General features: G+C 50.5%; 1 protein-coding gene across 23 annotated transcripts in view; it reads right to left on the bottom strand.

Annotated features, from left to right (window-relative positions):
• WHRN (whirlin) overlaps positions 1 to 13,369 on the bottom strand; it is a 102,117-nt gene that overhangs the window by 20,981 nt on the left and 67,767 nt on the right. For 14 of the 23 annotated variants that reach the window (XM_045373718.2, XM_065530158.1, XM_065530160.1 and 11 more), the window contains 4 exons: positions 4,429 to 4,631; positions 3,235 to 3,271; positions 2,582 to 2,794; positions 1,562 to 1,771 (listed from right to left, as the gene is read on the bottom strand). The exons of 5 other annotated variants lie outside the window; for them this stretch is intronic. In XM_045373718.2, coding sequence (XP_045229653.2) covers positions 1,562 to 1,771; positions 2,582 to 2,794; positions 3,235 to 3,271; positions 4,429 to 4,631 — 663 coding nt within the window. The remainder of the gene's footprint in view (positions 1 to 1,561; positions 1,772 to 2,581; positions 2,795 to 3,234; positions 3,272 to 4,428; positions 4,632 to 13,369) is intronic. 4 more of the 23 variants (XM_065530161.1, XM_074016715.1, XM_074016720.1 and 1 more) reach the window with 1 other exon arrangement.

The following is a 13,369-nucleotide window of genomic DNA, read 5'->3' as shown; positions in this document are numbered from 1 at the left end:
CTGGGGTGAAGGACAGCCTCTTCCCTGCCCCAGAAGTGATCTGCTTGTCCCAGAACATGAAACTGCCTCTGCTGCAGCCATGTCCAGCCCTAGAGGAATGCAGGGCAACTTGTGGGGATATCCCAGGAAGGAAATGAGCACCCTTGGAAATGATGGCAACTCAGGATGGGAAGGATAGAGGTAAAAGAGTATAAAAGAATCACCTTCAGAAACCTAGAACCCCAGGGCTAAAGAAAAGTCACACTAGGAGTTCGAGTTTGCAAAAGATAGGGGTGCATGCTCCCTGGTGGCCATTTCCTGGTGGCTGCAAGCTCATCCTCACTCATTAACCACCTGTGTCTGCAACCATGGCCACCACTGCACACTTCTGAGCTTCTACTCTCCCCTTTAACAAGACAGCTAACACTGTATCTGCCTCCAGTCTGAGATTCCTCCAGAAAGAGCTCTCAGTTCAGCATCTGGGAGCAACTGCCTGCTTAAGAAACATTACTCTCCCCACTCCCTTTCCATAGAAGAGTGGTGATGAATGACCTCAAGGTGAGAAACAAGGGCACAGAGGAGAGTATGGGGTCAAGCCAGCTCTCCTGACCTCCAGCCCCGACTCTTCCACTGCATGGACCTAATAACCAGTTGTTTCCCAAGACAGGTAACAAGGCATATCCTCCTGCCCCTTCCTTGCAAAGGCCTCCTGGGATTCATTTGCCTCCAGGCATCCAGGGGGGCAGAACCATACCCTGAGATGGCCAGATGCTTTGCTAGGGGGCTGGTGAGTCTACAAGAAAGTCACACTGGGGCCAGGCACAGTGGCTCACACCTGTAATCCCAGCACTTTCGGAGGCTGAGGTGGGCGGATCTCCTGTTGTCAGCAGTTCAAGACCAGCCTGGCCAACATGGCAAAACCCTGTCTCTACCAAAAAATACAAAAATTAGCTGGTCGTAGTGGTAGGCACCTGTAATCTCAGCTGCTCAAGAGGCTGAAGCAGAAGAATTGCTTGACCTGGGGAGGTGGAGGTTGCAGTGAGCCAAGATTGGGCCCCTGCACTCCAGCCTATGTGACAGAGCAAGACGCCATCTCAGGAAAAAAAAAAAAAAAAAAAAAAAGTAAAGCTGGGCTTGGGCTCCAGAGACAAAAGGGTGGCCTCTTCAGGAGAATAAAAATCACAGTCCAAGTTACCACGTCCACTACCATCTACTGAGTGCCCAGCGGGAGTGGGCACCATGCCAGAGGCATTCCCAAGGATTCTAATGATCTTTTTCTATTTGCCTAATTACCTACTTTTTTTTTCACCTTTCTTCCCCAGCTTCCCAGACTGCAAGCCCCAGGAGGCAGGGCCACATCTCTCCTGTTCACCTGTTGTCCCCGAGAGCCCATGCCTGGCATGCAGTAGACATTCAACAACTATTAGGTTTTTACAGATGAAGAAACTGAGGCTCAGAGAGGCAAGGCACACAGCTGGTAAGTGGTGGTGCTGGGATTCGAACTCAAGCTGGTCTCACTCCAAAGCCAGCATCTTAACTCTGCCCTGGCTACTAAGCCAGGATCAAGGCAGGGGAAGCTCACCCTGGCCGAGCTGACGGTGGTGGAGGTGCCGTGGCTGCCTGTGGATGAACCCGTGTCACTGTAGGAGACCATGGAGTAGGTGTCCCCAGCCCCGGGGCCTGGGGGCTGCCGCGCCTTCATGGACTCAATCTCACGCCTCAGCACCAGGTGGTCGAAGCGTTCTAGGTCTTGCGGGGAAATGGTGCCTCTCACCTCAGAGAGGAGTGAGAACTGGAGGCAGGGACAAAAGGGGCACTCAGCAGGGAGCGCTACCAGAAGGTGGAACAGGGGTCCTGCTACCCCCAAAGGACTGGCATGCAAACTTGACCCTGCCTCCCCTCCTTAACTGTCTGGCTCCCCAGTGCTCTCAAGAGAAAGGCCAAACACTGTCACCTGGACACCGGGCCTAACGTCATCTGACGCCTGCTTCCCTGTCACCTTCTCGGCAAGCACACGTGGCTGTGACTCCCTGGACACACTATAACATTTCAAGCCACGAAGCCTCTGACTGTCCGTCCCTTCCACCCAGAATACCCTTTCCAATACTCGTCTCCAAATCCTATTTCCTCTGTTAAGTCTTCCGAAACATAACCCTTCCCAGTGGATTTCACCACCTCTTCCTTTCTACAGTTTCTGGACCTCAAACAGCTTGGAGCAGCGTTCTCAAAGCTGGTGGCACAGCACAGTCACCTGGAGGGCTTGTGAAGATGACTGACGGCTGGCTCCCATCCCCAGATATGAGGTGTTAACCAGCCTAGGATGGGGCCCGAGTGTCCCTTTTAAGAGCAATCCAGGTGATTCTATGCACTCAGCGTTGGAAGCCACTGCGACAGGGCCCCAATCACAGGGCGCTTTAAATGTCTGTTTCCCCCAGGAGTCTGTGAGCTTCCCAGGGGTGGGAGGCTGCCTCAGTCCCAGGTCTCTGCCCAGGGTTCAGTTCAGGCCTGACCCCTTGTAGGTTCTCAGCAAAGGAGCGGGGGCAGGGCAGGATGCAGAGCCCTGGAAACGCTGAAGCCAGTTGGGAGGCACGGTGCAGGTCACCTTGGCATGGGTGTTGAGCAGCTCGAACAGGGCCATGACGAGGGCCTCCACGGAGACGCTGCCGCCACGGTACTCATCCAGGTAGTAGGCCATGGTGGCGCGCTCCTGCTCGTTCAGCAGGTGCCGAGCCTGCTCCTCCAGCAGCACGCGTGTCTGGTTCCCCAGGCTGCTCAGGGTCACCTGGGAGCCGGCTGGGCCCTTGTAAAATCCTGGCTGCAAGACAGAAAGACAGAAGCCCAGGAATTCTGAGCTGTTGTAGAGCCGAGTGGCCATGCCACTCCCCCTCTGCCCTTCCATCCCGTCTAAGTGTGGTGTCTCATTTGTTACTCTCACTCATAACCCCCAGTACCTTGCCTTGATAGTACTATCTTTCTTAATTAGAATTTGTTTTGTCTTTACACCTCCTTCGCTGAGTATAACCTGCATGAGGGCAGGGACCTGGTCTGCTCTGTTCACTGCCATCAACCCTGGTGCCAGGGTGGTGCCCAGAACCTAGCAGTCAGTCATAGATAAGTGGGATGGGGGGTGGGCAGATAAGGGGCTGCCCAATCAGAATGAGGAAGTGTAAGCCACTCGGCACCCTCTGGCTGGCCAGACCTCCTCACTCAGGGAGCTGTGAGGAAGCAGAGGATACCCCTTAGAGGATGCCCTACCTTGTTTATTCCTTCTGTTGTGAGATCGCCAAGAAACCTGTGGGGAAAGACACACGTCTCCAGTTGTGCATCTGAGCAGATCAAATGGGCATGGGCAAGGGACAGGGTGACTCGGGGCAGGAAGAGCAAAGCTTCGAGAGAACCATACATCATGGCCGCCACTCGCTGCCAGTTCAGTCTAGGGGCTACTCAGGGGTAAATGAAACTCTGGACAGACTGGCAGCTTCCAGTCTCCCAATCAGCAGTGTGGACGGCACCTCCAAAACCACCCAGGGTGGGCTCTTGAGTCGTTGCCAACCCCGCAGGACCAGGCAGGTAACACAAGGAGTGGAGGGAAGAAATAGTGATTGACTGGCAACCTCAGGGTCGGGCCAACCCTCAGGAGCTTAGGGGCCAGTGAACTGGAGATCCCAGATGCAACTTGCAGGTGCGGCTCAGCTCCAGCCCATGTGGGCTCAGGCTGCCAGACTTCCTGATTTTAAGAAGCATCCAGAAATCCAGTTTTTTTTTATAGAAAACCTGGTGTCTTTATAGATGTTGGCAGGTAACTTTAAAAATGTTTAATACTAATCAGGTGAAAGGAAGGGAAGGGGGAGACACACACACACACACACACAGAGAGACAGAGAGAGAGAGAGAGAGATGATCTGTGGTGTATTTGGCCAGGGGGCCACCGGGCTAAGATTTCTGATGAAGATCAAAAGGTGGCACATTACACTGTTGGCAACTATGCAGACACCTGGCAACTGGATCTTAGTTTATGACTTTAAGACCCTCTCACCCAGATTTCTTCATGGGATCCAGCCTGGTGGCCTCTGGCCAAATACACCCCAAAGCATCTCTCTCTTTCCCTCTCCCTCCCTTTCACCTGCACATATAGATATGGGATGAGGGCAGGGTTATGGTCCCCACTTTTTAGATGAAGCAGTTAAGGTCTGAAGAATGAGTTAAGTAATTTGCCTGGGGACAAATAAAGAATGAGACAATTGGATGTGTATTTCAGCTTTCTGTGGGGAAACTGAGGCCAAGAGAGGAGAGGGATGTGCCCAGGTCATGCCCTGACAGTGGAGGGCCCTGGTGTGGGGACTGCAGGCTGAGAGGAGAGCCAGGGTGGTGGAGGGATGGGAAGTGGCTATCACTGGCTTTCAGAAATGGCCTGGGGTCTGGAGATCGGAGCGAGCAGAGTGGCCAGACCCTGCCGAGTTTGCCATGGTCTCCCCGATCCGGGAACTGGCGATCCACTTGGTCTCGTCCACAGTGGTGCGGGCGTGGGGCAGCCTCCCGACGTCCTTCACTGTCAGCATGAGGTGCCGAGATGACTTAAGCAGCCTGACCGCCTCGTCGTGTAGGATGTTGAGAAAGCTCCACCCATTCACTTCCAGAATCTGGTCCCCAACCTGCCAAGACCACCACACAACACAGTCACCTGGGCTGTTTGCAGGATTCACGCTAGGGACTTCACAGCCCAGATCCCAGTTCTCCTCTGGGCCAGCCTGCCAAGGAGGTCATCCAGGATCAGAGAGGATATGCGGATGCCTGAGGGTCACACAGCAAGTCCACAGCAGTGCTGGCCTTCTGATCCTGACCCAGAGTCCATGCTCTTGTCATTAAAAGGGGGCACATCCCCATGACTCAGCAATGGCTTTGAGGGGTGGGTGGGTCTACGATGACATTCCCAAGGGTCCCCTTACTAGAAACAACAGTCATCTCAGGGCCAAGGTGGGGGTGAAGCTGGGGTAGGATGAGGCAAGCCATGAAGGCGGACATCCGTAATTTCCCTCCTACATTTTTACATTGTTGAGGTTTTTACCTCAACCACGCATTCTTATATTACCTTAAAATGTAAACAACACTTTAATCTACTAAAAGAAAGAGCAATAAATGAGAAAACTAGCTTTCTGTTAAAGCAGTACATATGGCTTAGATTCTTACAAGAAGCAGCTTTATTTTGTAATTAAAAAAAATATTTCTGGCAGGTACAGTGGCTCATGCCTGTAATCCCAGAGCTTTGGAAGAATGAGGTGGGAGGACTGCTTAAGCCCAGTAGTTGCAGACCAGCCTGGGCAATAGTGAGACTATTTTTATTATTAAAAATAATAATAATAGCGAGGCACAGTGGTGTGTGCCTGTAGTCCTTAGCTACTCGGGAGTCTGAGGCAGGAGGATCGCTTGAGTCCAGGAGTTCGAGGCTGCTGTGAACTTTGATTGCACCACCATACTCCAGCCTGGACAACTGAGCAAGATCCTCTCTCTTAAAAAAATTACTTTTAATGAAGGAATTTAAAAATAGAGGCAAAAATAAAACTAACCTTCCAATAAAAACAAATATGTGACAAAAATAGAAGGGGCTGAAAGGGAAGATGCTGCAGGGTATGATGGGACCGCACCTTTAAACTCGGGGTTCCTTTCAGAAATGGGTCAACTGATGTCCAAGGATGGGAAAGGGCTGCCCAGGGTCACGTGCTACTGAGGCCTTGAAGGGCAGCCTCGTAATGCTGGTTATTTTTGGCTGTTTTTCCTTCTCCCCAGTTTCCCGGCCTGCTGAGAGCACATAATCAACTCCCCTAGGTTTAGCCAGCATTTTTCAAAGATTTGGAAAAGGTAAGACAAATGCGAGCTTGGGAGAAAAGAAGATGGGATGACAAAACTGAGTATCAAAACCCTGCTCCCCAGTTCCCTGCCTTTTCTTGAATGCCTCACCCCAGTTGGGAGTTTCCAGTATAGAAAGTGGTTACAAAGACAGACTTGACCTCTCCCCTCTGCACCGGCTTTGACATGCTCAGGGGAGGCTTGCTGCCTCTGCCTCCGTGACCCTAACAGAGTGGGGTCTGTGCTGCATTTCAAGCATTCACTACCATTTACTGCATGCCTACTGTGCGCTGGGATGCTTGCACTGAGCAGGATAACCTGTTCCTGTTCCATTTAGCTCACGATCAAGGGTGAGCTCAGCTTTGTGTGATGACTGAGTTTCCCCTCAGCCTCTCCACACTGTCTCCCCAGGGCCCAGCACACAGTAGGAATTCAATTAAAAAGATCATCAGATGAGGCCGGGCATTGCGGCTCATGCCTGTAATTCCAGCACTTTGGGAGGCTGAGGTGGGCAGATCACTTGAGGTCAGGAGTTCGAGACCAGCCTGGCCAACATGGCAAAACGCCATCTCTACTAAAAGTACAAAAATTAGCCCAGCGAGGTGGTGCGCCTGTAGTCCCAGCTGCTCGGGAGGCTGAGGCGGGAGGATCGCTTGAACCTCGGAGGCAGAGACCGCAGTGAGCCGACATTGTGCCACTGCACTCCAGCCTGGCTGGGTGACAGAGCAAGACTCTGTCTTAAAAAAAAAAAAAATCAGATTAATAAAAAGACACGCATTTCCGTCCATTCCAACTCTAGGACCATCTCTGCTGCAGCTCAGAGATGTACATTACACCAGCCTTCTTTGTCTCTTTATGTGTTTTCTCCTTATCACCAACATCCTATATAGTAGGTATCATGGCTCTCCATTTCACTAGAGAGGAAACTGAGGCTCAGAAAGGTTAAGCACATAGTTTGTGGTCACAGTGCTACTGAAAAGGAGTGCGCATTTGCACACCCAGGTCAGGCCAGCCCCAAGGCCCCTCTGCTTTCTACTACTGGGCTACTGCCCGGAGCGCTGTTTGGGGACCATGTGATATCGCTTCAAATCCAGCGTGTCCAAAGCTACTGCGCTGTCATCCTTTCCCTGCCTGTAGCAGCCAGATCTGAAAACTTCATCCCATCATCAACTCCACCTTTACCCCCTGAGCAGATCCTTCAGCAAACCCCGTCCTCCACCCCCATCAGCCCCCTGACCTGGGTTCCTATCTGCTCCCTCCCACATTCCCGAGCTGGCATCCTCCTCACTGTGCATTTACATCTAAACTGGCCACAGACATAGTACCAGATTAATTTCCTTTTTTTTTCTTGGAGACTGAGTCTCCCTCTGTTACCAGGCTGGAGTGCAGTGGCGCAATCTTGGCTCACTGCAACCTCCACCTCCTGGGTTCAAGCAATTCTCCTGCCTCAGCTTCCTGAGTAGCTGGGACTACAGGCGCATACCACCACGCCCAGCTAACTTTTTGTATTTTAGCAGAGACGGGGTTTTGCCATGTTGCCCAGACTGGTCTCAAACTCCTGTGCTCAGGCGATCCACCTGGTTGGCCTCCCAAAGTGCTGGGATTACAGGCGTGAGCCACCGTGCCCCACCAGTGTCAGATTAATTTCATCAACTTTTTGTTTTGATGACATCTCTCCCTGCTTAAACACCTCTCATGACCCCTCACAGTCTAGAAGGAAGCAAAGCAAAGCACTATGATTAAGGGTTTCAAAGACAATCAGACCTGGGTTCAAATCCTAACTCTACCACAAGGCCCCACAAAACCCACAATAGCTTTTGTGCCTCACTTTCATTGGGAGTAAAAAGGGAGTCCTAGCCCAGGGTTGTCCTTCTCCAAATATTTATAGTCAGCAGCATCTCAATGCCACATGCTTTCACAATGTCCCCAGCAATATCTGCAATTCTCTTTCTCCCTTTCTATGTCTCTGAGCTCCCTGGTTGAGAAGCCAGGGCCCTTGAGAACTTAGGCAACCCCGGTTGGTCTCCCCGTAAAGAGCTTGAGACAAGACCCAACACCTGGCTCAGGGCTTGGTACCCAGCAGGCACTCAGTCAGTGCTTATGCATGCAGGTGTGGATACTCCCCATCCCTATCTCACCTCTGCAGTTCCCTCCTCCCCTCTCTCTCCCAGCTGGCTTTCTCTGATGCTAAGAGGCAGAGCTGTGCAGCTCTCCCAGGTACTCAGGCCTCACTGAGAGTGAGGAGAAACTCGTTCCTGCTGGGCTCGCTGGCACCCAACTTGCTAAACCACCTCCCCATGTGGCAGCTCCACCTCTCATCTCTGCCGGGCAGGAATCTTCTCCACTTCCACCTGCTGCTCTGAGCTGGAGCTGGCTGCACTCTTCATCGCGGAAGTGCTTTGTTTCCTTAAGTATCCTGCTCAATAGCTTTTGCTTTCATTGCGCTTAAGGGAATCAATTTTAATCTTTCCTTTAACATACTTTATTTCATCCCTGCAGTTTAATTAAAGGAACTGGCATCCAAGAGACCAGCTATGTAAGGGCATCCTTCTGTACGTAAGCCTCTTCCTATGGGTCCAGGCCAGGAGGGCAGTGAGGGGAGGTGACAACTTAATTCCACGAGCATCGACCTGGCCTTCTATGAGGCTGGGGGAAGATTGCTGGATAAAATACAGCATGCCCAGTTAAACTTGAATTTCAGATAAACAAATGCTTTAAAAATATATGTATGTCCCAAATATTGCATAGGGCATATATATACTGAAAACATTTTATTCATTGTTTATCTGCACTCAAATTTAAATGAGCATCCTGTATTTTTATTACTGAAAATCTAGCCACCCTGGGGTGGAGTTATCAGTCACTTCTGGGGCCTGTGGCTCTTGAGGGGGCTGATTTAGTGTTGTGGCTTCCAAACTTAGGTCACTTCCCTCACCCTGAGCCTGGCACCTGGCACTTATGCAACCTGAGTCCCGGGAATTACCCAGCATCCCACTTACTTCAGCCTCATCCTAGGCGTTAATAAGCGTGAAATCCCAGGTTGGCTGTGCTAGTCATATTGTCCTCATGCCCGTTAAGTAAATACCTCCCTACCAGATTTGAAGAGGCAGCACGGATTCCTGTGCAATCCGGCTAGGGAACGGCTGTGAAATGGGAGTCATACTTGGGAAACCCTGATGTACTGGGGCATGTAAGCCCATCTTCCCAATCTCTTTTCAATCGTCTCCTGTCTCTTCTTCCTCCAGAGCCTGTGTTCAAACCAAAATGCTAGGTGGGACCGGCTTCAGGGTCTCCATGGGGCCCTCCACAGCATCTGAGTTGGTTTTGAGTGGCTCCCATTTCTCTGTGTCCAGCTCGCTCCCTTTTCCTCTACTTGTTGGAAAGCTTCCCCGGGTCTAGGAGCCCTGTCAGAAGAGCAGTCTACATGCTCACTGTGATGTAGAGTCCACAAACCATTTTCAACCAAGTCTGGTGTCTTCCCTGCTGCTAGTGTCCTAGTGTCACCCCATGTGGCCAGTGGAGTGTGGAGTCCCATCCCTACACTGCAGCCTCTAGTTTTAAAGCCAGGCAACCATGACATAGCAGCTGAGTTGGCCCCACACAGCTCTCAAGTACAACCTGAGTCTCAGTTTTGTCATCTGTAAGATGGGCATGATACTACCACCAGTTCCCAGGTAGCTGTGAGAATCATATGGGACCACCCTGCACAGAGCCTGAGACACGTGAGGCTCTCCATGGCTTCTCATGCGCTTCTCTTCCAAATGGAGGAGACAGGTTCAGAAATGTTGAGCGACTTGCTCAAGGTCACTGGTCGTACTGGAAGTAAACAAATGAACCAGCCTTTGAGCCCAATCTTCTCATCATCTTCCTACCACCCTATGCCACCTTCATCCCAGCACAGCACTGGCGTGTGGGAGATACTTAGGAAACGGTGAACAGATGGGGGAACCTGGCCTTCCTCCTCTCTTGGTCTCACTTCTGTTTGCTTCCCCTTTCCCTTTGGTTGGTGTGATGTGAATTTGGAGGCAGCATGTTTAAAGATCTTACTCTCACTCTTTCCCAAAGAAAACTAAGAGCTCTGTTTGTTTGTTCATTGCAATGTGGCTTTTTCCTACCCACCGAAGCCAACTCAGAGTTAGACGGCACAGGAAAATAAAACAGAAAATAGAGGCAAAGATGCTGTATCCATCGGGGCTTTCCAAGGCGTCTCTTATAGATGCAGAGACCAAGGCCCAGAAAGCACAGGGACATGTCTAGGGCCACAAAACGAGGCAACGGCAAAGCCCAGACCCTGGGACAAACCGTGGAAACACTCACATCCCTCCACCAGAGCTCACTGGGACAGGATGTGCTGGAAATAGGAGAGACAGGTGCCAAGTGTGATCGAGTGTCTAATATTGCTCAGCTTGCTTGCAGGGCACTGATGAGGAGGACACGGAAGGATAAATGAATAAAGGCAGCTTTATTTTATTTGTCACCATGGGCATCCTATTTGTCACCACTGATGGAGGAGTGAAGGGTGGACCATGGAATGCCCTTCATTTTAAGGCAGAGGAAAGACTCCTCCATCATCCACAGCCCACTGAGCGACTGGCTCATGTTCAGACGCTCTGAGAAGAGCACGGTGGGGCTTCGATAAGGACAGGATACTGATTTCCCTGAAATTGGCCAACCACCAGGAAGCAGAGAATTCACTTCCCTTAGGTCTGGGGCAGGCGCAGGAGCCCCCAGGAGGAGAGGAGGCCCTTGGAACAGCAGAAACACTCAGTAGACCTCGCTGAGTTAACAGTCCCCTCTTAGTCTCTAAGAGACCTGAGGAAAATAATTTCATTGTTCTAAGCCTTCCTTCCCAAAATGGGAACAAGACCACTAACAGCTAGTGTGTTGCGCAAAGTACGCCAGCGGCCATCTGGTGTGTGTTTCTGAGCACAGACCCAGGAGTCTCTGACTAATTCTACACTCTGCCACTTACTCACTGTGTGACCTTGGGTAATTGACTTCACTTCTCTGTGCCTCAGTTACCTCCTCTGGAAAATGGAGATAACATCAGTACCTGGTTGATAAATGAGTTAATACATTCCCCAATGTATTGCCAACACTTAAAACACGGTCTGGCACATAATAGGTGCTCAATAAATATTTACCGAATGAACAAGTATGAAGCACATAAACAAGTAGCTAACATACAGCAACTGCATGGGTCTCCACGGGGTCACAATGCAATAAATGCATTTTTGAAAGTCATGCTTATCTCTGAATTCACCAATTGATCACTCACCAACCAAATCAAGCAATTCTACCTCTAGAGTGTCTCTCAGTGCCACCCCCTGCCTTTCCACCTACCTTCCCCAGGGCCCTGCCTTTGGCTTCCACTGACCCACACACGTTGACCACACCCATGAAGCTCATATCGTTAACCCCATTTTACAGATGAGGAAGCTGAGGACAGGAAGTAGAGTAACAAGAGCTGGGATCTGGCCTTCATTCTACCAGCCAGCAAGGCCCCTGCACAAACCAATACCACCCTCTCCTTTAAGAAAAGTTAACCTGCCCTTCTTGTACTTCTTACCCCTCCCAGCCTGGGCTTTAAGCCATGCACTCAGTAGGTGCTGTATTCATGCCCGATGAAGGGAACTGGCAGGAAGAACCTGTGGCGGAATGGCAATAGCTTCAAGCTCCCTCGCCAGAAGTTGTTAGGAGAGAAGCCTGCCAACAACCTGATCCCCAGGCTGAGCTGGGAGACAGGAATCCATCCTCCCAGGCCGCGTGCACCTGCACCAGCCACGCTGGGAAGGCCTGAAAGAAGCCGATTTCAGATTGCCTTCAGCACCCTCCCAAGCCTGTGTTAAAACGGATCTTGCGGCTTCAAGGGAGGACCCTGTTGACTGCAGCATTATCACAAGGAAAATTCAAATTCTATTAAAGAGTTTTATTGCAATTATGAATCTTTAATAGTTTTCCATGTCAGGTATAAAACTTTAATGGGCTGTTTTTTTTTCTTTCATTACAAGTGAGCAATGCAGTTTTAATGAGACATTAGTTTTTCCCAACAGTTCAGAAGTCAGTAAACCTTGTCCATATTTTGAAAAAGAAAATAAAAAGATGCAGGTAATCACGAAGAAGGTTCCTGGAGCAAGCTCGGTATGGGCTGGGTCTGGGTGAGCTCTGCACCCAACCCTCTCTGGTTTAGAGCTCTCACAAGGCAGAACCTAACCAGAAACCCTGTGGATGGACCCGGCAAGGCTAAGGCACACTGACTCCCAATATGGTCCATGCTTCCTTCTAGTTCCCTCTTCTGACACTGGCAGATCCGTTGTCAGTACCTGCTTACTGTATTCACCACACAGGCAGCTTCAATGAAGGCCTGCTCTAGCCCAGCCATCAATCAAAACTGAGGCCAGAAAGGGAAAAGAACTTGCCCAAGGTCAAACCCGAGTTCTTCCCACAGGAAAATCTGGCTTCCAAAGTAAACTTAGAGAAACTACAGAGGTGAAACACAGAAAGAATAACAACTACCAACCTCCAAGTGCCTCACTTAGGCCAGCTATCTTGTACAGTTTAGCTCTGAACTTAATAGGCACCACCTGAGACATGGAAGGGTCCGTGTTTCATAGATGACAGCAGTGAGGCTCAGAGAGGTGAAGTTACTAGCCCAAGGACACCCAGCAAGGAAGTAGCAGAGCAGGATTTGAAGCCAAACCAATTGCTATTCTGAGACCCAGACCTGCAGTAATGGAAATGTTCTATAACTAGGTTGTCCAAGAGATTAGCAACTACTATTTAAATTTATAATAAAATTAAAAATTCACTCCCCCAGTCACACAAGTTCCATTTCACTAGCCACATGTGTCTAATGGCGACCATCCTGAACAAGCCTAAACACAGCCCCAGATCAAACCCCTGACCTTCTCCAATTCTTTCCTCCAAGCCTGGTCCTTCTCCAGGGCTCCTCATCTCATTGCTCAATCCTAAAATTCCAAACCCACTAGATCCATCATCAGCCCAATGGATTTTACCTTCCCTTCCAAAAGAACCCTCCACCTTCACTAACTCCACTCGGATCCCAGCCATCCTCGTCTCTCACCTGGATCATTACCGCAGCCTCCTAAGTGGCCTCCTGCTTCCACTCTCACCACCCTGCCCAATACTTTCCTTATGCAGAAGACAGATTCATTTAAACTGCAAATCTGATCTTGTCACACCCTCCTTTAAAATTCCCCAGTAGCTTTCAAGCTCCTCTACCTAGCCTGAAAGGGGCCTTAGCTTCCCAACCCATCTCACACCTCCCTCCCCCACTGCTTTTTTTCCAATCCATCCATACTTGCCATCTCTCAGTTCACTCAACAGATGGAGCCCTTTCCCCACTCCAGACCTCGGCACACGCTGTTTCTCTGCCCAAAACATATTTCCCTTCATTCCTCACCTGGATAACGCCTACTGAACGTTCAGGTCTTGGCTCAAATGACACCTCCTCCAAGAAGCCTTCTCCAACTCCAAGGCAGGTATCACTAATCCCCCTCGCCCAGAGCACCCTGCAGCACTCCCC

This window comes from Macaca fascicularis, chromosome 15, assembly GCF_037993035.2.
Source record: "Macaca fascicularis isolate 582-1 chromosome 15, T2T-MFA8v1.1".
NCBI lineage: Eukaryota > Metazoa > Chordata > Mammalia > Primates > Cercopithecidae > Macaca > Macaca fascicularis.
The sequence above is the reverse complement of the archived record's forward strand: the minus strand, read 5'-3'. Positions and strand labels throughout refer to the sequence as shown.